The sequence below is a fragment of the Sorex araneus genome, chromosome X (genome assembly GCF_027595985.1).
Source record: "Sorex araneus isolate mSorAra2 chromosome X, mSorAra2.pri, whole genome shotgun sequence".
NCBI lineage: Eukaryota > Metazoa > Chordata > Mammalia > Eulipotyphla > Soricidae > Sorex > Sorex araneus.
Window position 1 is genome coordinate 229,359,194 of NC_073313.1, and position 27,788 is coordinate 229,386,981.

Below are 27,788 nucleotides of genomic sequence, written 5' to 3' on the forward strand. Positions count from 1 at the left end.
CAGTAAAGGATTAAATTTATACCAATGTTAAATGTATTGGAAACAAAATGAGAACATTTATTATGGCATTTAAAATTTTTCTAAAACATGAATATATTGTCTCCATGCTAGTTCTAATTCTTAGATTTAGCATTTAACATGCTTTACCTATCACTTGTTTTTATATCAAAAGAAGTTAACAAAAAATTGGGATTACAACACACCATTAAAAAGCAATCTTTACCTGTCTTATAATGCTTTCGTCCTGTTTACCTAATAGTGCTCTTTATGTTTAAGTTTGGAAATGATAACAGATAAAGATGTTTTTATCTAGGGAATCAAATTTTTATTTCAATAGAAATTCTACATTGACTCTACAATGATAATTACCAATTTTATACATTGCATTGCATAACATTGTTACTGTATTGGGATTTTTTTTTACAGAGGCCACATGGAAAATCCAAAGTGTATAGAAGAAACCATGAATCCTGGTATCATTTCTGTTAAACAGAATGGAATAAGTCGTTCAGGAAAAGCAGATCTTTTATGGAAGAACTGTGAGTTTCTGGTAAATCGAATGTGCCATCTGGAAAGCCTCATTCAGTCCTTGAAGATGAACATTTTTCGCCTACAAACTGAAAAGGAATTGAATCCACAAAAAACAGGTATTTGGTGGAGAAAATCTGAAGTTGGGCTTGTTACAGGGTGCCTGATAAAATTTGGACTTTTTTCCCTTTATGAACAAATTTTTCCTTGATTCTCTGACCTAATGATCTCCTGTGTGGTAGCTTTTCTGAAAGAGCGACTGAATATAATACAGGAGGAGCATTCCAAGGACTTGAAGCTGTTGCACCTTGAAGTAATAAATCTGCGCAAGCAACTGAGAGATGTAAAAGAGGAAGAAGACAGAGCACAAGATAAAGTACAAAGGCTGACTGCTACTTTGGAGATTGCCTCAGAGACAAAGGTTTGAATCCAGAGCTCTGAAATACAGATTCACTTTTGTTAGCTGGAAAAAGCAACATACCCACAAAAGTGATTTTTGAAAATAGGTGATAGTGATATATAAGAAGTCTTGACATTTGAAATTTACCTACATTGATAACATTGTCTTTTATGTGCTGTCAGTATTTATATAGCCCTTATCATGTAAAAAGTGACTGTGTTGTTTAAGAGGGGATATATTGGCAGGGGGAGCAAGTCATAACATGATATAGAGAAAAACAAGGGCATAGAAAAAGTACAGTAGTGTCTTCTTTGTGAATATTTCAGGGTAATTGTTTTGTGTTCAAGTTACTTTAGAAGGAATACTTATACTATCTAGATTAGGATAAGTGGGCTTCAAAAAGGTGGATTCTTTTTTTTTGAGCTGAAAGTTTGTGAAGAGATAGGACATATGAAGGAACACAGATGGCTCAAAGAATAAAGTCAAGGAGACAAGAATGATCAATTACCTAATTCCCCCACAAACTGGACAGTATAGTAAATGTTAACTATGTCATTTGTTTTGAAAAACTTCATGATATTGGATATGTCCCGTTTTATTGTTTTGTTTTGTTTTTTGCTTTTCGGGTCACACCTGGTGATGCTCAGGGGTTACTCCTGGCTCTGCACTTAGGAATCACTCTCAGGGGTGTTCAAGGTCTGGTGGTGTTCAGGGAACCATATAGGATGCTGGGAATCGAACCCGGGTCGGCCGCATGCAAGGCAAATGCCCTACCCGCCGTGCTATCACTCCAGCCCCATGGATATGTCCCATTTTAATCAGAATATTGGAGCCGAGAGAGAAGTCACTTCTCCAAGATCACACTTGACTGTTTTCTTCTTGTAACCCAAGCTTGAATGTAGAATTTCCATGGGGTGCAGTAGGAACAGATTCAAACTAGTATGATATTAGTGAGGATTTCTATGTGGAAAACAAGTTAGGAATTGACTATGAGTTACATCACAAAGAATCTCAAAATCAAGAGTACTTATTGATTGAACTTGAGCCTATATAGAATGATTAAAGTTTTTATAAGGAAGTGACACAATAAACATAGGAAAATTAATCTGGCAGTAGTATAGGAGTGTTAGTTATAGGGGACAAGTTGGATATAGAGAAACTAGTAAGGAACCATTAGAGGCCTTATTAAATTTAACCTAAGATTGCAACATTTAAAAATGTTTTTGTTTGTTTGGATCCACACCTGGTGGTGCTCATGGCTTACTCCTGGCTCTGCAGTCCAGGACACTTCTGGTGGACTTGGAGGATCATATGGGTGCTGGGGATTGATAATACGTGGTCCTGGATCAGCCATATTCAAGGCAAACATCCTGCCTGCTGTACTATCACTGCAGCATCAGGACTGGGCATTTTGAAAAGAAATGGATGTTCTCTGAGGAGAGATATGCTAGAATACAGTATAGATAGGAGCTAAAGGAAAGGATAGAAGCAAAGAGATTTCATCTCAGATTGTATTGCCATTAATAAGTAAGAAGAATTAATGATGGAAGCTATGCTTTTATCAAAATAGATAATATTTGAAGCTAATAGAAATAGAGTACTCAAAAAATAGGAATAATTTCCTTTTTTATAAAAAAAGTACTTTTAGAAGAAGGATCTGGCAATTACCAGTTCATCCTGATTATTAAATTTTATATAGGATGTGAATATAAATACTTACCTTTTATGGCCTAAAAGATGAGAAATAATAGAACTAATTAATCAAAGTATTAAAATAACTTGGATATATCATTGTAATAATTATTTCATGGCTGGAGCGATAGCACAGAGGGTAGGGCGTTTGCCTTGCATGCAGCTGACCCGGGTTTGATTCCTTTGCCCCTCTCAGAGAGCCTGGCAAGCTACCAAGAGTATATTGCCAGCTCTGGCCAGCTCCCCATGGCGTATTTGATATGACAAAAACAGTAACAACAAGTCTCAATGGAGATGTTACTGGTGCCCAATCGAGCAAATAGATGAGCAACGGGATGACAGTGACAGTGACAATAATTATTTCAATATCCAATAATATATATACATATATTTTATCAAGTTCAGAATAGCATTTATAGATTGCCAGAAAACATATGTTTTCTTTACTTTTTGGGTCTCACCCGGTGATGCTCAGGGGTTACTCCTGGTTCTCTACTCAGGAATTACTCCTGGCATTGCTAGGAGGACCTTTGGGATACGAGGAATCAAACCCCAGTAGGCCATATGCAAGGCAAATGCCTACCTGCTATACTATCACTCTGGCCCGTAAATGTATAAATTTTAACTCTCATATACCTATATACAATTTTTTCCCTATAATTCAGGTGTTTTAAAACATTGTTTTCTTCTAATTTTAGAAGAATGCAGCCATTATGGAAGAGGAACTTAAGACCACAAAACGTAGAATGAACCTTAAAATTCAGGAGGTAAGATGAAGGTGCTAGAGGACAAGAGCAGACTGAAAGAGAAAAGGGGCCACAAGTTTGGAACCTGAACAAAAAATGCCAACTTAGGGTGGGAATTATCTGATTACAAAGGATTTGCAGATCATCAGTTTTATACTGGCACTTGCTAAGATGAACACAGACTCAGTCAGATCTCCGTGGCATCACACTGTGTTTTGCCACTTTTGGTGCTAGAAGGGAGCCACTTTTTGCGACGTGGGCCAGGCCTAGTAGGATCAGAGTCTTCAAGTCAGTAGGCTTGCCTTCTCAATTGTCATGGCCTAGTGCCACCTGCTACCAGACAGATTACTGTTGAGCAGTTAGACTTTTCACAGAACTCATTATTTTTGTATTGTATTTCAAGAGCTATAGTCTCAAGATTTTTTAAGCCCAACAAGGAATAGAGCAACCACACCTGACTTCTCACCAGTAGGGGTGTGTGTGTGTGTGTGTGTGTGTGTGTGTGTGTGTGTGTGTGTGTGTATGGGTGGGAGGGGGTCTTAATAGTAGTCACAACTTCACCCCTACAGACTGACAGTCTCAATTTCCCTCAACATACCATAGCCTCAGCTCCAAACAAGCCTCACCCTTCAAGTTCCAGCTATTGGACATTCCATGAGATTGTAGCAGCAGCCAGCCCAGAACCAAAAAAAGCTCTCACAAAATAGGCACACCAGACTTAATCTCCAACCTAAGCTGGTAAACACTTAGTGCAAAGAATCCAAAACGATTCGTACCTGTACCCACCACATCAGAGACTGGTGGAAGTAAACAACACAGACAGGGTACAGTTTCCACTAGAACACATCTGGAACAGCTGTTCCTGATGAAGCAACTTGGACCTGTCAGCCCTAAAGCACAACTGGTACAAACCACCTTATTGATAAGCCCCACTAATTGGGAAGTGGTTCAGAGCAGCTGTTCTGAAATTGGCACTGGAAAATATAAACATTCCCAGAGCTGTAAATATTAACTTGCTGAGTAGTGGTGACTGAGTACACATGCCTAAAATCCCCAGTGACTGCCCAAGTTAGTTGAACTGTGATGCCACATCAACTTTCAGACACCAGCAACTGATCCATGGGCCAGAGAGCTAGTCTTTGATGTGATAGCAGATACAAGGCATAGGTACTATAAATCTCCTATTATCCTTTAGGTGCCTATTAATCAGAGTCACAGGCACTAGATTGATCCTTCAAGCATTTAAGAAATCCTCATAAAGCAATTTGTGGCATCAGAAAATCAGTAAAAGTGTAGGTACTACCCTAATAGTGTGTGAATGGGAGCACTATATTGCTACTCAAAGCACGTGGAATTATTTATGTTATAATATGGGGGAAGTTCACACCTTTACCTTGTGCCTGATCTCAGATTTACAGTTTTACACCATTGAGTATAGTGTTGTTCGTGGGTTTGTTGTATATGGTCATTACTATCTTGAGGTATGTTTTTTTTTATTCCTATTTTATTGAAGGTTTTTTAAAATCATGAACAATGGATATTAAATATTCTCAGAAGCTTTCTTTGCAAGGGATACAAATTAGAAAAGAAGCTAAACTATCAGTCTTTGCTAGTGATATGATAGTATATAGAAAAAAACCCCAAAGACTCCACTAAAAAAACTTATTGTACATAGTAAACTAGTAAATAAACTAGTACATCAAAGTAATAGGCATAAAAATCAAGACAAAAAATCCTGTTCCATTTATATATGCAAATACTGATTAAAATTTTTTAAAATCCCATTATTATTTTTAATATAATAATTTACTATTATTTTTAATTGAATCACTGTTAGATACACAGTTACAAAGTTGTTCATGATTGGGTGTTAGGTATTGGAACGAAGTACGAAACCTAATCATAAAACCCATTTAAAATAGCATCCAAAAACATTAACTATCTAGGAATAAACAAAGAATATGAAAGACATATATAAAGAAAACTCTTTATGTATACAGAAAATGGTAAGTCACAGTTTAAAGAAATAGAAGAGGAAAATGGAAAATGAAAAGATATATTCATGGGACTGGAAAAATAAGAAATTAACACATACAATGTGGCCATCCCATCTAAAGCACTTACAAATTTAATGTAATACCTATCAAAGTTCCAATGAATTCTAATGAAACTTCAATGATTTAAAACAAATGCTACCAAAATTTATATCATGAAAGTTCTGAAAATAGCCAAAGCGGTTTTGAAAAAAAAAAAAAGAAGAGGGTAGAGATTGCATTTCCCGACTTTAAATTATACTGTAAAACTTTATTAACTAAAACAGTGTAATACTGGAATAAAAATAGACTCATATCAAAGGAACAGAATTAAGATCCCAGATAGTAAATCCTCATATTTCTGGACAGTCAATCTCTATAAGGAACCAGGTACATGAGGTGGATCAAGTCTAAGATAATGATGCTGGGAAAACAGGATAACCTTATGCAAATAAAAGGATGTCTCACACCAAACACAAAAGTTAATTCAAAGAGGATTTAAGACCTCAAGATAATATCAGAATTCATTAACTACCTTGAGGAAAACATAGGCAAAACTCTTCAGGATATGGACCTCAGAGTTGTCTTTCATGATTTGACTCCAGAAGCAAATACAACAAAAACAAATGGACTACACCAAACACTAAAGAAAGACTAAAAAGGCACTCCACCGAATTGGAGAAAATATTATAAACTATCAGATAATATTTAAGATATAAAAAACAAAACTCAATAACAAAACGCCAATACTCCCATCAAAAACTGAGGAAAAGAGATGAACAGACATTTTTTGGAATACGACAGGGAGATTGCAAATAGTCATATGAAAGATGTTAAATTATCATTGTCAATTATCATGTAAGTGAAAAAAATAAAATGATATCTCCACTGAGAATAGCATATATGAAAGAGACTGAAAAAAAAGCAGTGATAGCCAGGATGTTGTGAAAGAGAAACCCTCAATAGTAGCTGGAGACCTGTATCACCTTGTCAGCTCTTTATAGATCAATGAGACTAAAATTCATCAAGCAAATACTAGCTCGGAAGGAAGAAACAGAAGAGAGGACTAGTAGATATATAAGGGCTTTTCATCACCCCAAAACCGAATACACATTCTTCTCCAGTGCACAGGGAATGTTTTTCGAGAGAGACCACATTCTGGGCCACAAAACATACCTCATTAGAATCAAGAAGATAGAAATTTTATCAACTATCTTTTCAGACAATGATGCACTGAAAATAGAACTTAACCACACAGAAATGGAAAATCAAATCAAACACCTGAAAATTAACTCATTTCAGAATAACCAGTGGGTTAGAGAGAAAATCAAAGAAGAAATTAGAAGATTCATGGAAATAAATGAGGACTTTTTTTTTGTGGGACACAGCTAAAGCAGTATTAAAAGGAAAGTTTATAGCTCTGCAAGCATTCATCAGGAAGGAAAAAAAGGTTCACATAAATAATCTGACTTCACAGCTTAAGATCTTAGAAAATTATCAACATAAGGAGCCCAAACCAGGCAGGAGGAAGGAAATAATAAAACTTAGAGCATAACTCAATGAACTGGAATCCCAAAAAACAATCCAAAAATCAATGAAACTAAGAACTGTTTCTTTGAAAAAACAAGATTGATAAACCACTAGCAAGATTCACAAAGAGAGAACCCTAATAAACTGAATCAGAAATGAAAAGGGGGACATCACAACAGGAACTAGAAATTCAAAAGGTCACAGAGATTACTTTGACAGCCTGTATTCCACGAATCAAGAGAACATAGAAGAAGTAGATAAATTTGTGGATTTCTATAACCTCCCAAGACAGAACCAAGAAGACTTGGGCTATCTGTATAGACCTATAAATATCGAGGACATTGAAATGGTAATCAAAAGTCTTCCCCAAAACAAAAGCCTAGGTCCCAATGAGTTGAATTTTGAATGTTTCCAAACCTTTAAAAAGGATATATTGCCAGTCCTTTTCAAGCTTTTCCAGGAAATTGAAGAAATAAAAACATTTCAAGTTTTTATGGGACATATTTCACCCTGATACCAAAAGCAAATAGAGACCACACACACACACACACACACACACACACACACACACACACACACACAAATATGATAGGCCGATATCCCTGATGAACACATATGCAAAGATTCTCAACAAAATATTACTCAACAAAATATTAGCAAATAGAATTCAATGACTCATCAAAAAGATCATACACCAGGACCAAGTGAGATTCATCTGGGGCATGCAGGATGATTTAGCATTTCAAAGTCAATATAATTCATCTTATCAATAAAAGAAAAGATAAAACCATATGATTAAGTCAGTGGATGCAGAGAAGGCATTTGACAAGATCTAGTACCTCTTCATGATGAAAACTCTGAACAAAATGGGAGTTGAAGGACCTTTCTTCAGTATAGTCAAAGCCATCTATCTACCACAAACCCACAGCAAGCAATATTTTCTTTTTTTTTTTTTTGGTGGAGAATGTGGGCAGCGATCGCAAGTAATATTTTCAATGGAAAAATATTAAAGCCTTCCCTATAAGATCAGGGACAAGACATTGCATATCCTTGCCACTTCTATTCAATATAGTACTGGAAGTATTTGCTGTTGCAGTTAGGGAAGAAAAAGATATTAAGGCCATCTAGATAGGAAAGGAAGAAGTCAAGCTCTATTTGCAGGTGGTATAGTACTATACTTAGAGAACCCTTAAGGTTCTACTCAAAAGATCCTAGAATCAAGAGATCTGTATAATAAAATGGCAGGTTGCAAAATCAATACCCCAAAATCCATGGATTTTTTATGTGCAAATAATGAAAGAGAAGTAAGTGATATTAAAAAACAATTCCGTTCACAACTTTGCCTCAGAAAATCAAGTATCTTGGAATCAGTAGTTAAACTACTGAGTTAAACTACTGAGGTAAAAGACCTATATAAAGAAAACTACAAAATGCTACTTCAATAAATAAAAGATGGTAGCAAAAAAAAAAAAAGAAAGAAAGGGGCCGGAGCAATAGCACAGCGGGTAGGGCGTTTGCCTTGCACGCGGCAGACCTGGGTTTGATTCCCAGCATCCCATATGGTCCCCTGAGGACTGCCAGGAGTAATTCCTGAGTGAATGAGCCAAGAGTAACCCCTATGCATCGCCGGGTGTGACCCAAAAAACAAAAATAAATAAATAAATAAAAGATGAGAAAAGAAAATGGAGATGCATCCCCTGCTCATGAATTGGGAGAGTTAACATTGTCAAAGTGGTAATACACCCCAAAGCATTATATAGATCCATTATGGTGCCTATAAGAATACCCATGATATTTTTCAAAAACTTGATCAAACACTCCTGAAATTCATATGGAACAATAAACCCCCACAAATAGCTAAATCAATTCTTGGAAAAAAGAAGATGGGAGAAATCACCTCCCCCAACTTCAAATTGTATTACAAAGTGGCAGTAATTAAGACAGCATTGCATTGGAATAGAGACAGACCTGCAGACCAAAGAAATAGAGTTAAATATCCTGACACCTTCAAATATATTATCATTTAATATTTGATAAGGGAGCAAGAAATATTAGCAAGGAAAGTCTCTTGAACAAGTGCTGCTAGCAAAATTGGACAGCTGTATACAAAAAAAATGGACTCAGATATTTAATACTACACAAAAGTCAGATCAAAATGGATTAAAGACCTCAACATCAGACTCGAATCTATAAGGTACATGGAAGAAAATGTAGGAAAAAAACCTGCATGATATAGAAGCTAAAAAATTGTATCTTTGAAGATAAAATGCCACTGATCAAGCAAGTGAAAGCAAAGATAAATATGCAGGACTACATTAAAATAAGATGCTTCCACACCTCAAAAGAAACACTGATCAAAATACAAAGACAGCATATAGAATGGGAAGGGTTATTCACCCTATACCCTCTGGTAAGGGGTTAATATAAAAAATATACAAGGCACTGGTTGAACTTTATATGAAAAAATTCAACCTCATAAAAATGAGAAGAAATGAATAGAAACTTTCTCAAAAAAGAAATACAAATGGCCAAAAGGCACATGAAAAAATGCTCTGCATCGCTAATCATCAGGGAGATGAAAATCAAAACAACAATGACATATCATCTTACACTACAGAAACTGGTACACATTAAAAAGAACAAGAACAATCAGTGGTGATGCAGATGCGGGGAGAAAGGGACTCTCCATTGTTGGTGGGAATGCTAACTAGTCCAGCCTTCTTGGAAAGCAATATGGACATTCCTCAAAAAACTAGAAGTTGACTTCCAAGCTGTAACTACTTCTGGAAATATACTCTGGGGGCCCAAAACACACAGCAGAAATACCATCTGCACTCCTGTATTCATTGCAGCACTATTCACAATAATCAGAATCTGAAAACAACCTGAGTGCCTGCGAACCGATGAATGGATAAAGAAACCATGGTACATCTACACAATGGAATACTATGCAGCAATTACAGAAAATGAAGTCGTGAAATTTGCTTATAAATTGATGGACATGCAGAGTATCATGCTGAGTGAAATGAATCAGAAGGAGAGGGGCAGATATAGAATGACTACGTTCATTTTTGGTATATAAAGTTTTATATAGTAGATGACTAATATCCAAGGCCAAGGAAAATAAGAGCTAAGAGGACTGGTCAATGGTTGTAATCTACCACAAGTATGTATGGGACAGAGCTTAGTAAGGTAGAGGACGGACTAATATGACAACAATAGTCGGAAATGATCATGCTGGACAAGAACTGAGTGTTCTATACAAGAGTTGAGTGTACTATACAGCTGGAAGGAACAAGTAGGTAAAGGTATGTACACAAGAAACCTTTCAGTATCTGTATTGCAAAGCACAGTGCCCAAAAGGTAGGGGGGGAGGGAGTGAGGAAGGGAAAGATAGCGAGAGAGGGGGCAAAAAGAGGGAGAGAGAAAGTGAGCGGCGGGGGGCGGGGAAGAGAGAAGTGCCTGCTGTAGAGGTAACCTAGGGGTGGGGTTAGTAGAGAAGGGAAGGAAATTGGGGACACAGGTGCTGGTCAACTACACTGGTGGAGGGATGGGTGTTGGAATACTGTATGACTGAAACCTAATCATGAGTAGCTTTGTAAGGGTCTATATCACAGTGACTCAATACAAAAAAATAAAAAATTCTTGTCACAAAACAGACATTTGTAATTGTGTGTGGTAGTGGATCTTAACTAAACTTCCTGTGGTAACTACTCAAGTAACTACAGTGTTATGACAGAGAGTCTCTTGCCCCCACGCCTGGCTGTCTTCACCGGGGACCCTCCAAGGGTGTGGATTTCAGTTTCCCTCCCCTCCCCGAGCAGAGCCCCCACAGCCGAAGACCTCCAGAGCCCAGCCACAGCCATGCTCAAGGCCCCTCTCCACATGTTCGGACGAGCCTCACGCATGAAGGAACTGGCAGAGGAGCCCAGGTGTGTGGGACCCGGGGCTGAGATCTCCAAGGCTGCTCGGATTAGGACTGGGCCTCTTCTCCCCAGATCCCCCATTTTCCAGTAGCTAGGATGTCACACCCAGGGACTGCCCCTGGTGCCGTGTAATCCCATTAACGACCAGTATCCAGAGACTATAAAACCAAGCTCCCAGGAGCCTAGACATCTTATAGCCTAATTCTCCTTCTGGGAGAACTTGGCAAGCTACCGAGAGTTTCCTGCCCGCATGGGAGAGCCTGGCAAACTCCCCATTCATATGCCAAAATCAGTAACAATGATGGGTCTCATTTCCCTGACCCTGAAAGAGCCTCCAGTGCGGCACCATTGGAAAGGACATGTAAAGAGAGGCTTCTAAAATCTTAGGGCTAGGACGAATGGAGATTTTAGAGAAATTTGACGATCAACGAGATGATGACTACAGTGTTATGTGTCACTTGTAATTCAAATCACTGAATGATTTGGGGGTAAAAGTTTAGTTCTAATGACCATTAAATATATTTGCCTGCTTCTATTAATAATGCTTCAACAACACATTTTTCAATCAAATGAAGATTCCCTTTATAAAACATATCTTGAGCAAACTGTTCACTTTGATTCAGAGCTTAGTCAAGCATACCCAGAAATTCGAAGTTACTAAAAAATTATAAATTTGGGGCCGGAGCGATAGCACAGCGGGTAGGGCGTTTGCCTTGCACGCGGCCGACCCGGGTTCGATCCCCGGCATCCCATATGGTCCCCCAAGCACCGCCAGGAGTAATTCCTGAGTGCAGAGCCAGGAGTAACCCCTGAGCATCGCTGGGTGTGACCCAAAAAGCAAAAAAAAAATTATAAATTTACAGTAAAACTATTAACTATATAAATAAAAAAGAGCAATGACTCATTAAGATTGTGATACTTTGGGGGGAGCTCCAAAAAGGTGCTCAGGTGATCTACCAGTGCAAGTGCCCGCAGACATAATGCTTACTCATGACCTGGTGTACTGGGGATATCTTGGCCACCCCTCAGTGCTGTTGGCCTTCAGGGACACACCTGATTGTGTTCAGGGACCCATGGCTGCATCCAGTAATGCTCCAAGGATCATGTGGTGCTGGGAATTGAACCCAGGTTGGAATCATGCCGGACATGTTCCCTATCTGCTGTATTAACTCCCAGCCCCAAGAATATAATGTTTGGTAGAACATTGTAATGAGGAAAGGATTTCTAAGATTGAGAATTATAAAAGCGTTTATAATTTGTAATTTTTACATGGGAAAAAAAACACGAGGAAAAACTGACAAAACCAAACAAAATTTTCCTTCAAGAATGCAAATTTTATTCTTTTTTATAAGCAGCAGACAAATGATAATAGTTATGAAAACAAAGAGCAAATAGCTATATTATAAATGTTTAATCTCACTTTTTGGAAATGTTTAATCCAAAAATGCAAAAATGATTATATTATCAAAGATGTAAGAAAAATAACCATGTAAGTGCACTTGAGATTCTTTCAAATATTACTGACAGGAAGGTAAAGTTGGAAGGATAATAACTTATTTATAAAAATCTAAAATAGCTATCTGACCAGAAACTATAAAGTACATTGAGGAAAATATAGGCAAAACACTTAGGATTTTGACTTCAAAGTGCCTTTAATGATCTGAAGCCTCTGGCAAAGGTAACACAATCAAAATAAATGAGACTACATAAAGTTAGAGAGCTTCTGCATGGCAAAAACAAAACAAAGCAAAAAAAAAACAGGCTAAAATGGAAAGAATGCTAAATGATTGAGAAAAAATACTTGCCTTTAACATATCAGATAAAGGTTTGCTATCCAGCTATATTAAGTACTCACAAAGATCAACAACAAAAAAATTCAAAAGCCCTATCAACAAATGAGGGGAGGAAATGAATAGACACATCTCAGAGGAAGATGGGTGGTAGACATATGAAAAAAATGCTCAGCATTGCTTATCACCGGAGAAATCAGAGATACCGTCTCACATCAGTGAGAATGGCACACATCAAAAATAGGAACAATCTCTGTTGCCGGGGATGTGGTGACAAAGAATCTCTCATCCATTGCTGGGAATGTTGTCTAGTGCAACTGCCATGGAAAACAGTATGGCAAGTTCTCAGTAAACTTAGAATTGAACTTTCATATGACCCAGCAATTCCAATTTTGAGCATCTACCCCAAGGATATAAAAACACACTCCAAAGGACATGTGCACACCATTATTCATTGCTACACTCAGTACAGTAGCTAACATGTGGAATGAACCTAGGTGTCCAACAATAGATGAATGGGTTATGAAAATCTTATATATATATACATATATATATATATATGCAAAATGGAATACTATACAGCTAGCTGCAAGGAACAATGAAATCAGGCAATTTGCTCCGATATGGTTGGAATGCCCTGAACAGAGCCCCTGAAGCTGAAGACCTCTTGAACCCAGCCACAGCCATGCTCAAGGCCCCTCTCCACATGTTCAGATGAGCCTGTGGAGAGAACCAGCAGAGGAAGCCAGGTGTTGGAGACCCAGGGCTGAGGTCTCCAAACCTGCTCGGATCAGGACTGGGCCTCTTCTGCCCAGATCTCCCATTTTCCAGTAGCTAGGTGGTCACACCTAGAAACTGCCCCCAGTGCCGTGTAATCCCATCAACGGCTAACATCCAGAGACTATAAAACCAAGCTCCTGGAAGTCTAGACATCTTATAGCCTAGTTCTCCCTCTTGGAGAACCTGGCAAGCTACCGAGAGGAGAGTTTCCTGCCTGCATGACAGAGCCTGACAAACTCCCTGTGTCATATTCATATGCCAAGACCATTAACAGTGATGGGTCTCATTCCCCTGATGCTGAAAGAGCCTCTGATGCGGCACCGTTGGGAAGAACGAGTAAAGAGAGGCTTCTAAAATCTCAGGGCTAGGACGAATGGAGACATTACTGAGACCACTAGAGAAAATCAACGATCATGGTGAGGCTTTGCTGGAGCGTGTGGAGAGCAGCCTTGAGCACGATCTATTGAGTTCTGGAGGTTTTTGGCTGCCGGGGCTGGGTCCCTTGGGGCAGGGAGGGCTATCACCCATCCTCCTCTGGGGTACCTGGAGTGAAACAGCCTTGCATGAGTTCTGGTGGTAGCATGGTTATGGCGAGGGTCATGTTATGCTCCTTTCCAGGAAAGAAGGACATGAGATCTGGATGGTGGCCAATGACAAGATTATCTGGTGCCAGCCAGAGGTGGCTATGTATGCCCAAATTCTTGAATGTCAGTTTATTTCTGATTTAACTTTATTATTTTTTGTTACACCATTATTCACCATTATTCATTTGGTTTTTGATATCTTGTTTTTATTCCTGTTTTTTTTTTCCACTCCTGGTAGTACTAAGGACTTACTCCTTACTCCTAGTTTTTAGCTCAGGGGTTAATTCTTGCAGGCTTGGGGGACCATATGAAATGTCAGGGATCTAACCTGAGTCTGGTGGGTAGTACCCTACCCACTACTGTATTATTGTTCCAGTTCCCCGTTATTTGTTTTGACCTATAAATTTGAAAAAAATTGAAATAATTTTCCAGTGCTATGTCCATATTATTATGGGATAAAAATAGAAGAATCAAAATATAGAAAGAATTAAAGAGTTAAAGTTAGAAGATTCAGAATTACAAAAATATAAACTAGTACGTGATATTTGTATTTTTCAAATTTCTTTTTAAAAATCGATTTTGAGATATATTTTATACTGCAACACACTACACAAATAGAGAAATTTGACAAAGCAATACACTCTTACTTTGCTATGCACTGATATTTTCTATTTTTTTCCTTACCTTTTCAAGTGTGCTTGCAATTCAGATTTGGAAAATAAACATAGTAAGAAGAAATTGGCATTTAATTATTTCCTAAAAGATTACCTATTAGGGTGAAATAAAGGTGCATGTGAGTAGTCATGAAGGAATGAAGAGTGTGGATGAGATGACATATCTGGTTAACTTTTCATGGTGACTAATCTTTGTTGAACTTCTGTGGTGTTCCCTGGCCCTCAACTGTAATGTTCCTCTGTAGCTAAGGAAACAACTGTCGGAGGAGAAGCACCTAAGGGAGTCTCTTGAGAAATCTGAATCAGCTATGATACTCAAAATACAAGAAATGTCATCAGCAGTGGAAATGGAACAGAAACAGGTGGAAAGATTTTCTCTCGGTTTGTTAGGATAGTGAAAAGAAAAAAATTTGCTTGTAATCCTAAAGCTATTGTCTTGCTTATTTCCTCTAGATGAACTATTTATTTTAGTAATTTTCTGTCAACAGTTTTTACTAGAATTTGGGGGGAAAAGTACAAAATTAGAAAGAACTCTGCAATTCATTAACATTTTATGAGTGAGGGAGCCAAGGACTATTTGCCTCAGGCTTTACAGAGGTGAACTTAAAGTTCCTGATACAGTAGCATCCTTTCCTCCATCATATTATCTCTTAAAGAAATTAACTTGGAAGGAATTTTTTTATCTTGTATATGTAATGTGATAAAAAAAATGAAACTAAACTGCTTGTTGCAAAGAGTACTATTGAACAAAACAGGAATGTATTTACACTATTTCTAAGTCTAATGTTTATTTTAACTTAATATCTCTGGATCCCTGGCATCCCATATGGGCCTCCAAGTACATCCAGTAGTAACTCCTGAATGCAGAGCTACAATTAACCCCTGAGCATTGCTAAGTGTGGCCCAAAAACGAAGCAAAAACAACCAAAAAACAAAACAAACAAAAAAAACCCTAAGGAAATTAATAATTTCAAGTTTTAAAACCTGGTTTACATATTTTACTATTTTAACTTATGGCTGTTTTTTATAATAGAACCATAAAAAGGATTCTACTTAAGAAATTTGCAAATGATTCTTCATTGCATTTGCTTGTACTGCCAACATACGTTTATTACACAGATTAGTAGAGTTAAAATTAGCGCTCAGAGTGATAGCTCAATGGGTTGGAGTGTGTGCTTTGCTTTTAGGAGGCCCAGTTTTAATCCCCAGCCCAAAGCACCACCAGGAATGGGCACTAAGTTGGGAGAACCTCCTAGTGTGTTCTAAGAATCAGATCCTTTCTTTGGCCACATTTTGAGTATTCTGAGTGCAGTCATTTGTGATGGGTGACTGCTGTGTTAGTGCATAGGAAGTTCTATTGGACAGATTGCTATAGGATGCGGCACTCTTGTCGTATTTAACTGTAGTATAAAAATTCCCCTTTCCCTCCAGTGATATTTATTTTTTTTTCTCAGTGTTGTGTTTTTTTTTTTAAATTTATTTATTTTTAATTAGAGAATCACCGTGAGGGTACAGTTACAGATTTATACACTTTTGTGCTTATACTTCCCTCATACAAAGTTTGGAACCCATCCCTTCACCAGTGCCCATTCTCCACCACCCGTAAACCCAGTGTCCCTCCCACCCTCCCCAATCCCATCTCCCCCCCACCCCACCCTGCCACTGTGGCAAGGCATTCCCTTCTGTTTTCTCTCTCTAATTAGCTGTTGTGGTTTGCAATAAAGGTGTTGAGTGGCCGCTGTGCTCAGTCTCTAGCCCTCATTCAGCCCGCAACTCCCTTCCCCCACATGGCCTTCGACTACAATGAAGTTGGTGATCGCTTCTCTGAGTTGACCTTTCCCCAGAACGTGAGGCCAGCCTCGAAGCCATGGAGTCAACCTCCTGGTACTTATTTCTACAGTTCTTGGGTGTTAGTCTCCCACTCTGTTATTCTATATACCATAGATGAGTGCAATCTTTCTATGTCTGTCTCTCTCTTTCTGACTCATTTCACTCAGCATGAAACTTTTCATGCCCATCCACTTGACTACAAAATTCTTGACCTCCTTTTTTCTAACAGCTGCATAGTATTCCATTGTATAGATGTACCAAAGTTTCCTCAACCAGTCATCCGTTCTGGGGCATTCGGGTTTTTTCCAGATTCTGGCTATTGTAAACAGTGCTGCGATGAACATACATGTGCAGATGTTGTTTCGATTGTACGTTTTTGCCTCTCTGGGATATATTCCCAGCAGTGGTATTGCTGGGTCAAATGGGAATTCAATAGCTAATTTTTTGAGAGTCGTCCAAATTGTTTTCCAGAAGGGCTGAACCAGTCGGCATTCCCACCAGCAGTGAAGAAGGGTCCCTTTCTCCCCACATCCTCTCCAACAGCGGTTGCTTTTGTTCTTTTGGATGTGTGCTAGTCTCTGTGGTGTGAGGTGGTATCTCAAAGTTGTTTTGATCTGCATCTCTCTGATGATTAGTGATGCAGAGCACTTTTTCATGTGCCTTTTGGCCATTCGTATTTCTTCCTTGGTAAAGTTTCTGTTCATTTCTTCGCCCCATTTTTTGATGGGGTTGGATGTTTTCTTCTTGTAGAGTTCAACCAGTGCTTTATATACCATTGATATCAACCCCTTATCTGATGGGTATTGTGTAAATATCCTTTCCCATTCTGTGGATAGTCTTTGGATTCTGGTCACTGTATCTCTTGCGGTGCAGAAGCTTTTTAGTTTAATGTAGTCCCATTTGTTGATCTCTGTTTTTACTAGATTGCTTAGTTCCGTGTCACCTTTGAAGATACCTTTATCTTCAATATCCTGGAGGGTTTTGCCGACCTTGTCTTCAATGTACCTTATGGTTTGTGGTCTAATGTTGAGGTCTTTAATCCATTTTGATCTGACTTTTGTGCATGGTGTCAGGTCAAGGTCTAAACCCATTTTTTTGCATGTGGTTGTCCAGTTGTGCCAGCACCATTTGTTAAAGAGGCTTTCCTTGCTCCACTTCACATCTCTTGCTCCCTTATCAAAGATTAGATGGTCATACATTTGGGGTTGTGTGTAGGGATATTCCACCCTGTTCCATTGGTCTACGGCTCTGCCTTTGTTCCAGTACCATGCTGTTTTAATTGTTACTGCTTTGTAGTAAAGTTTGAGGTTGGGGATGGTGATGCCTCCCATCATCTTTTTCCCAAGAATTGTTTTAGCTATCCTTGGACGTTTGTTATTCCATATGAATTTTAGGATTGCTTGATCCATTTCTTTGAAGAATGTCATGGGTATACTTATAGGGATCGCATTGAATCTGTATAATGCTTTAGGGAGTATTGCCATTTTGACAACATTGATTCTCCCTATCCACGAGCAGGGTATATGTTTCCATTTCCTCATGTCCTCTTTGATTTCATGGAGTAGCGTTATGTAGTTTTCTTTGTAAAGGTCTTTTACTTCCTTGGTTAAGCTGATTCCGAGGTACCTGATTTTCTGGGGCATGATTGTGAATGGGATTGCTTTTTTCATGTCCCTTTCCTCTGCCTCATTGTTTGCATATATGAAGGCCATGGATTTTTGGGTATTGATTTTGTAGCCTGCAACTTTACTGTATAAGTCTATTGTTTCTAAGAGTTTCTTAGTAGAGGTTTTAGGCTTCTCTAGATATAGTATCATGTCGTCTGCAAATAGTGAGAGTTTGATTTCTTCCCTTCCTATCTGGATGCCCTTAATCTCTTTTTCTTGTCTAATAGCTATCGCAAGTACTTCCAGTACTATATTGAAAAGGAGTGGTGAGAGTGGGCATCCTTGTCTTGTGCCTGATCTCAGAGGAAAGGCTCTTAGTTTTTCCCCGTTGAGGATAATGCTTGCCGTAGGCTTGTGATAGATGGCTTCGACTATCTTGAGGAAAGTTCCTCCAAACCCCATTTTGGCGAGGGTTTTCATCATGAAAGGATGTTGGATCTTGTCAAATGCTTTCTCTGCATCTATTGATATGATCATATGGTTTTTATCTTTACTTTTGTTGATATGCTGGATTATGTTGATTGATTTCCGAATGTTAAACCATCCTTGCATCCCTGGGATGAATCCCACTTGGTCGTGATGTATGATCTTTTTGATGAGTTGTTGGATCCTATTTGCTAGTATTTTGTTGAGGATCTTCGCATCGGTGTTCATCAGGGAAATTGGTCTGTAATTTTCTTTCTTAGTGGTGTCTTTGTTTGCTTTTGGTATTAGGGAGATATGTGCTTCATAGAAACTGTTTGGGAGAGTTCCTGTTTTTTCAATTTCCTGGAAAAGTTTGAGGAAAACAGGCAATAGGTCTTCTTTAAATGTTTGGAAGAATTCGCCAGTGAAACCATCTGGGCCTGGGCTTTTGTTTTTGGGGAGGTTTTTGATTACCGTTTCAATTTCCTTAACATTGATGGGTCTATTCAGGTATTCCAGGTCTTCTTTCTTCAGTGTTGGGAGATTATAGGAATCAAGGAATCCATCCATTTCTTTTAGGTTCTCCTTTTTTGTGGCGTAAAGACTTTCAAAGTAGTCTCTAATGATCTTTTGAATCTCACTGGTTTCTGTTATGATGTCCCCTTTTCATTTCTGATTCTATTTATTAGAGTTTTCTCTCTTTCTTTCTTTGTGAGACTTGCTAGCGGTTTATCAATCTTATTTATTTTCTCAAAGAACCAACTCTTTGTTTCATTGATCTTTCGGATTGTTTTTTTGGTTTCGATGTCATTAATTTCTGCTCTAATTTTTATTATTTCTTTCCTTCGGTCTGGTTTGGGGTCCTTTCTCTGGTCCTTTTCTAGGGTCTTGAGTCGTGAAGTCAAGCTATCTATGTGGATCCTTTCTTCCTTCCTGAGGAATGCTTGGAGAGCTATAAATTTTCCCCTTAACACGGCTTTAGCTGCGTCCCATAGGTTTTGGTAGCTCATGTCTTCATTCTCATTTGTTTCTAAGTATCTTTTGATTTCTTCCTTGATTTCCTTCTTGACCCACTCATTGTTCAACATGGAATTGTTTAATTTCCAGGTGTTTGATTTGATTTTCCGTATTTGTGGGTGGTTAGCTTCTATCTTCAGCGCATCGTGGTCTGAAAAGATGGTTGATACAATTTCTATTTTTCCGATTCTATTGAGGTATGTTCTGGGGCCCAGTACATGGTCTATTTTTGAAAATGTTCCATGTGCACTGGAAAAGAATGTGTATTCTTTCTTTTTGGGGTGTAAGGCCCTGTATAGGTCTATTAGGCCTCTCTCTTGAATTTCTTCATTCAGGGTCAGTGTTTCCTTGTTGAGTTTTGTTCTTGTGGATCTATCTAGAGGTGATAAGGCCGTATTGAAGTCTCCGACTACAATTGTGCTGTTAGTGATGTCCTCTTTGAAGTCTGTTAGGAGTCGTTTTAAATATTTAGCCGGTCGTTTGTTAGGAGCATATACGTTTAAGAGTGTGATTTCTTCCTGTTGTACATATCCCTTGAGAAACAGAAAATGACCTTCGCTGTCCCTTTTGATCTTTTTCATCCTGAAATCTATGTTGTCGGATACCAGGATGGCCACTCCAGCTTTTTTAAGGGGGTTGTTTGCTTGGAGGATTGTTTTCCATCCTTTGACTTTGAGTCTATGTTTACTCTGTTTGTTCAGGTGTGTTTCTTGCAGGCAACAGAATGTTGGGTTTAATTTCCGGATCCATTTAGCCACTCTGTGTCTTTTGATAGGTGCATTTAGGCCATTGACATTGAGAGAGATTATTGTGATGTGGTTTTGTGTCATCTTTCTGTGGGATTTGTTGTTCTTATGGGGCTCCTCCTTGTCTTACAGTAGCCCCTTTAGACCTTCTTTCAAGATTGGTTTTGAGTCTATGAAGTTCCTGAGCTGTTGTTTATCCGAGAAATAGTGTATGGTTCCTTCGAGTTTGAGTGAGAGTTTAGCTGGATAAAGTATTCTTGGTGAGGCATTCATTTCGTTGAGTTTTTTCACTATGTCCCACCATTGTCTTCGGGCTCGGAGGGTTTCTTCTGACAGATCGGCCGTAAATCTGAGGGGTGCTCCTTTGTATGTGATTTCCCTCTTTGACCTTGCTACTTGTAGAATTGTGTCTCTATCTAGAGCATCCGCCATTCTGACTATGATATGCCTTGGAGTCTTTTTATTTGGGTCTCTTTTTGCTGGCACTCTTCGGACTTCTTGTATCTGGACGCCTGCCTTCTCCAGCTCTGGGAATTTCTTAGTGATGATGTCTTTGACTATGTTTTTTTCATTGGGGTTACTTCCCTGTGGTTCTGGTACTCCAATGATTCTTATGTTGTTCCTCTTGAAGTCATCCCCCAGGGCTCTGATTCGCTCTATAGCCATTTTGAGGTCTTTGGCCATTATTTGTTGCTGTCTGTAAGCTTTCTGCAGCTCATCCTCAAGCTCGCTGATTCTGTCTTCGGCTGTAGTCATTCTGCTGTTGAGGGCATCTAGTGAGATTTTTATTTCATCTACCGATTGCTTTATTTGTGAGACTTCGGTTCGAAGGTTTGAAATTTCTGCTCTCATTTCTGCTCTCATTTCTTCCTGTATTTTCTTGGTAGACCGTTCCAGCGCTTGATTCATCTCCTCCCTTAATTTATTGGATGTCTGTTCCATAGTTGCTTGGAGTAGGTCGACTCTCCTCCATATTTCCTCTCTGAATTGTTTATCTGAGAGGTCGTAGATGTTGGGAGACTCTTTTGAGGTTTCTAGTATTTTTTCTTCTCCCTCTCTTGGTGGAGGGGATTTTCGCTGTTTCTTCATATTGTCACGGAAGTGCAGAGTTGGAACCTTGTAGTTATTTATTCCTCTTCCTTTTTGTGGGAAGAAGGGGCTCCGATTGTGCTAAACTTCCCTTATTCACTGATAGCTTTTATACTGTCAGCCTAAGCTAATGGCTATTTTGCGTAAATGTTTGAGATCGCAAAAGTGAGTTTTCAAAGGAATACACAGTATGGATTGAGCTGAGGTAGCAAAGAATAACTGCGGCCGCGTTAGCGTTGGCCGCTCTGAGAGGAGGCCACGCCCACTTTAGACCACGCCCACTAAGACACAGATAGAATGAATTCTATCAATTGTGGCCAAAGGAGAAGGCATGGAATGGTAAAAAAAAATAACTGCGGCCGCGTTAGCGTTGGCCTCTCCGGAAAGAGGCCACGCCCACTTTTAGGCCACGCCCCCTGAGATGAGGACACGCCCCTAAGCAGCAGAGTGGGGATTGGTCAGGATCGGACGGCGGCGGCGGAAAGGTGCCAGGCAGGGGCTTCAGGAGAAGCCCCGAGCCGCGGCGGGCAGGGGGCGGGGAGGGGGGCTTCTCCGCGCTGAGGCAGGCTCTCCAAGGGATTGCCTGTTTACCTGCAGGATGGAGATTGGTCAGGATCCAACGGCGGCGGCGGAAAGGTGCCAGGCAAGGGCTTCAGGAGAAGCCCCGAGCCGCGGCGGGCAGCGGGCCCCTCCAGTGATATTTAGATGGGGAAAAATTGCCTATGCATATTCTATATGGTGTCCTACTATGAATATTTGACTTATGGTAAAAAAAAAGTTTTTTTTTTCTTATCCAACTTCAGGTCCAAGTTTTGCAACAAAACTGCATAGCTCTACGCAATTCTATACAGACAACCCAAGAACTACTGAAACAAGAGCAACAACTAAAAGAAGAGTTGGAAATTGCTACCTCAAAGCTCCAGTCTGATCTAAGTATGGAAGTAGATGCCATAAATTCTAGATATTTCATTTTTAAAAAACTGTTACAATCACAAACTATTATATCAGCAAGTATTATTGGTATTTCTCTTAGGTCTCAAATTGGAAAAATTAGTATTTCCTTTCTGTAAATTGAGAAAGAATGTTGACAACGAAATAGAATTTTACCCACTTTACTATAAACATTTGCATTTACATTTTTAAGGTTTATTTAAGATTTTTTTTCTTTTTGGGTGACACCCATCGATGCTCTAGGGTTACTCTTGGCTCTGCGCTCAGGAATTACTCCTGGCGGTGCTTAGGTGACCATATGGGATGCCGGGGATTGTACCTGGGTTGGCCGTGTGCAAGGCAAACGGCCTGCCCTACCAGCTGTACTATCACTCCAGCCCCTTATTTAAGATTTTGCAGACTTGTAAACTTTTGGTTTCTAGAAACCCAAACTAAATGCTTAATAATAGAATTTTAATTAGAAAATAAGACCATTAATCCTTTTAACCTGACTTACCATATTTTACCAAACTCTGTTCTTCAAATTATCAATCTATTTTGGTTAACTTGCACTTGTAGAAATTTATAATTGAAAGTTACATAAGAGGTATCTTTTTAAAAAATTTTTATTTTATTGAATCACCGTGATAAAAGTTCTAAAGCTTTAAGGTTTAAGTCTCAGTCATATAATGATCAAACCCCCATCCCTTCACCAGTGCACCTGTTTCCTCACCAAGAGCCCCAATATGACCCCCTTCCCCCCCCACACCTGAGAGGCCGATGATCTTCACTTTATCCTCTCTATACTTCGGATACATTCAATATTTCAACAGAGAACTGACTATTATTATTTGAAATTTTCCCCCAACAATCAAACCTGCTGAAAAGGCATCATTTGATAGTTTGTTTTCCATTGCTGAAAATGAAGATTATAGGAGCTCGCAAGGCCGAGACAGCGGCTTCGAGGTTTTGGATTTCTGTTGTTTTAGCTCAGTTTACAGTCTAGAGCATTTCTATAAGTCTCTGGGTGCCAAAATGCGTTAGTAGATCTCCGGGATCATAGTCTTTAAGGAGCAGAGGGGCCGTGTTGTGCGTGGCTGCTTCGGATCTCATCTGGGGTAAGAAGTATCTTAAGTGGATCTTAGATTAATCTACTCATTATATAGATGAGTAAACCATCTCAAAAGGTGATAAAGCTAGGAAAAGTCTAGACTTGATTCCAGGTTGCTTATAGTATTGCTGCTTTAGTCTGTCAGCCCATGCTTATTATAGTTGTTTATAAACAATTTTATAACAGTTTTCAGATAGTTCAACTGTAGACATCACAAATAGTATAATATCTCACACATGAAAACTAGAGCTTTCACCTAAATGAGCTTTTATGATATGCAAAATTACTGTTTCCCAGAATTATAAAATAAATGAAAAAGTGATACTTAAACTCAGTTCTTCAAACTTGAAGTGCAGTGCTCTGGTCAGTATTTCTCTGCTTTGTGTCCATAATACAGATAAGAAATACCAAAAATTAAATGGAATAATTAAGAACAACAGAGAGTAATCCAACATTGTTATTACTGATTTTGGCAAAGTTCTCTTTTTCCTGCTGAGTAGTGAATTACTCTGAAAATCAATCAATCACAATATCCCATTAATCACCGATTTCTCGGGCGGGCTCAGTAACATCTCATTTCGTCCTTTCCCTGAGATCTTAGAAGTCCATCTCGACTTGGCCCTCCTAACGATGTTGCATTGGGGGCTCTTCTCAGGGGAATGAGATCCAGCTTGTTACTGGATTTTGTATATGAATACACGATGGGAAACTTGCAAGGCTGTCCCATGGGGCCAGGAAACTCTCAGAAGATTGCCAGTTTCTCTTAGAGGGAGAAGTAGGCTAAAGATATCTGCGCTTCTGAGAGCTTGCTTTTAAGTCTCTCTCTGGATGTTGGCCGTTGATGGGATTACACACACCTGGGTTCCTCTGCTGGTACCTTCATGCATGAGGCCTGTCCGAACATGTAGAGAGGAGCCTCCAGCATGGCTGCAGCTAGGTTCCGGTGGTCTTCGGCCACCAGGAGCTCTGCTTGGGGTTGGGAGGGAAGCTGGAGCCCATCCCCTCCAAGGGGCCCCGGGGAAGACAGCCAGGTGTGCAGGCAAGAGACTCTCTGAAATTACTCTGAAATTTCTTCTGGTAATTCTCAAAGATAATTTTCTATTTACCTCTACTTATGCCTCCAAGATACATGTTACATGGGCTATAGAGATAGCACAGAAATTAAGGAACCTGACTTGCAAGTCTCTGTTCAAATCTCCCAACTGTGCATGGTACCTCAAGCACTACTGATGTGTTCTCTGAACCTCACTGTGTATAGCCTAAAAAATTAACATGTTACAAGTGGGCCTTATCAAGGAATAAATTCATCTGTACCTTTATCTTGGACATTGCAGTCTCTAGAATTATTTTATACACACACACACGCACATATATATATATAGTTCTTTAACTCTTCCCTCTTACATCCTACATTTTATGTTCTTGCCGCATTACATGGAACTATAATAGTTTTGTGCGAAAGATAGGAAAGTATACCTCATTCTACACAAAGACAGTTCTGTGTACAATTTTCTGTGAAGGTTCTCTCCAGTAAAGTAGGAAACCAGACACCAAGTACAATTCTTTCTATTTGTTGTCCTGCTTGATTTTTTCATGTTACTTTCTCATTGGCTAAATGCTTTATTTCTGAGTTTTATAAAGAATATGTGAAAGACCATTACAAATGATTATTCAAACTAGTATGAGGAAAAGAAAGCCTGGTTTTTAGATAACAATATATACTAAATATTAATAATAAACTATATGCACACAAGTTTTATTATGACAAGGTATCAAGTTTCTCTAAGATTTATAAAAGGAATACATTATCCTTATTTCAGTGAACTTAAAAATGTAACTGATATTTTTTGGGAAGGGTCACTGGAAGTACTCAGGGCTTACTCTTGGCTCTGTTCTCATGGATCACTTTTGATGGTGCTTGGGACCATATGGGGTACAGGGGTTTAAACCTGGATCGACCACCTGCAAGGCTAATGTCCTATGCACTGTACTAGCTCTCTGACCCATAACTGGTTTTTAATGATCATTGGGTTTATTTGTATTAAACATACACACTAATTAGTGTGATTAATTTTACTAGTAAGATAAATATTCTTTTTCTCTGACCAGTAAATTTTTAAATAGATTGTATAGTTTATATTATTTGATCCTTCACATGTTTAAAATTAGAATTTATTCTGTTGAAATGAGGATTCAGCTTATATCTTTGAAAAGTAAAGTATATCAGAAATAGGAGTTTTTGGGTTTTTGCTAATTTTCTTTAGAAAAATTTAAGTGAAACAAAACTAATATGAAGATAAAACATGCTTGGCTGCATCTTTTGGCTACTTGTGTACAAAGCCAGACTGTTGCAATTTTTTTACCTTTGTTTTTATTTTCATTAATATATGCTGAATTTTAAATTGCCCTACTCCTTTTTATATCCTCCTAACTCCCCACCCCCGCACCCCCACAAGCACAAAATTATCAATCTGGAGCTTCTGAGCCCCAGAGGATATCTTACTGCCAACTAAATGTCTAGATTTGGATGCCTTGAAGATAACTTCAAAACACATAAAATCTTAGATCACTCTTACTTATTTTGTTCCCCATACCTGCTTCTTGTCCTCTAATTTCTAGTCTACCATCTATCTGATGCCTAAATTTGAATGCTAGACATTTTCCTTGACTCACAGGCCTTTATTCAACCAGTCACCACTATGTCCAGACAATTCTCTCTACTTGCTGTTTTCCCCCCTTTTTCATCCACATTGTCATTATCTTAGAGGCAGGTCCATTTTATACTTTGAGTCTCCTTTGTTTAGCCTGTTAGAATAATAATACCTCTCTGACAAAAAGCTTTTGAGCTTGTGTGCTACTTGGTGAAAAGAGACTAGTCATCTATGTATAGAGTAAAATGTGAGTTTATTTACTGTTGTACATGGTTATAATGACTGTAGCTAATTTATTGGTAAGTTTATGACAGTTTCTAATTTATAAAGATAGTCTAAAAATACTGTGGTTATCATTTTTGTAAAATACAGACCAAAAAAGAGTTCCTCTTAGGGAAAATAACATATAATTTTAATTAAGTTATAGTAATTATATGGTCATATTTGTTTTTAGTTTCTAGAGAATAATTATATGGTCATATTTGTTTTTAGTTTCTAGAGATGACCTAATTTCCAAGTTGGCTGAAGAAAATAAGGTATGTATCGAGGTTTCAGAGTATATGCCTTACTAAATAGTGTTTCCTTAATCTTGTTGACTTGTTCCTCCTGAAACACTTATTTAAAAAGTTCTAATGTAAAATGAGTTGCATATTCAGAACTGATTAAAACTAATTATTAAAATATCAATTATTTTCATACAGGTCACCATAGTTTAAAATAGATGAACTAGTAAAATTTGAGTCTATTTTTATATTATACCTATAAAAAACTAATACTTATGAATTAAATGCCTATGAAATAGAAGCAAAACTAGCTACTTTTTGGTTGTAGTGGTTGTAGAGGAATGAACCTTGATTGCCAACAAAATGAACACTTAAATATTTTTTTAATGTGATGATCATTTTATTTTATTTTAAAATTTATTTTTTTTAATTAGTGAGTCACGGTGAGGGTACAGTTACAGATTTATACATTTTTGTGCTCATGTTTCCCTCATACAAAGTTCGAGGACCCATTCCTTCACCAGTGCCCATTCTCCACCACAAATAAACCCAGCATCCCTCCCACCCTCCCCAATCCCATCTCCCCCCACTCCACCCTGCCACTGTGGCAGGGTATTCCCTTTTGTTCTCTCTCTCTAATTAGGTGTTGTGGTTTGCAATAAAGGTGTTGAGTGGCCATTGTGTTCAGTCTCTAGTCTACATTCAGCACGCATCACCCTTCTCCCATATAGTCTCCAACCACATTTTACTTGGTGTTCCCTTCTCTATCTGAGTTGCCCTCTCCCCAGACTGTGAGGCCATCCTCCAAGCCATGGAGTCAACCTCCTGGTACTTATTTCTATTATTCTTGGGTGTTAGTCTCCTACTCTGTTATTCTATATTCCACAGATGAGTGCAATCTTTCTATGTCTGTCTCTTTCTTTCTGACTCATTTCACTTAGCATGATACTTTCCATGTTGATCCATTTGTATGCAAAATTCATGACCTCATTTTTTTCTAACAGCTGCATAGTATTCCATTGTATAGATGTACCAAAGTTTCTTCAACCAGTTGTCTGTTCTAGGGCACTCGAGTTTTTTCCAGATTCTGGCTATTGTAAACAGTGCTGCAATGAACATATAAGTGCAGATGTCATTTCGATTATACTTTTTTGCT

General features: G+C 38.5%; 1 protein-coding gene across 1 annotated transcript in view; it reads left to right on the top strand.

The window, feature by feature from the left end:
- CCDC150 (coiled-coil domain containing 150) overlaps window positions 1–27,788 on the top strand; it is a 142,932-nt gene that overhangs the window by 61,914 nt on the left and 53,230 nt on the right. Inside the window, exons 6-11 of the mRNA XM_055121257.1 lie at window positions 427–647; window positions 771–949; window positions 3,319–3,387; window positions 14,929–15,045; window positions 22,241–22,370; window positions 26,622–26,665. Of these exons, the coding sequence (XP_054977232.1) occupies window positions 427–647; window positions 771–949; window positions 3,319–3,387; window positions 14,929–15,045; window positions 22,241–22,370; window positions 26,622–26,665 (760 nt within the window). The remainder of the gene's footprint in view (window positions 1–426; window positions 648–770; window positions 950–3,318; window positions 3,388–14,928; window positions 15,046–22,240; window positions 22,371–26,621; window positions 26,666–27,788) is intronic.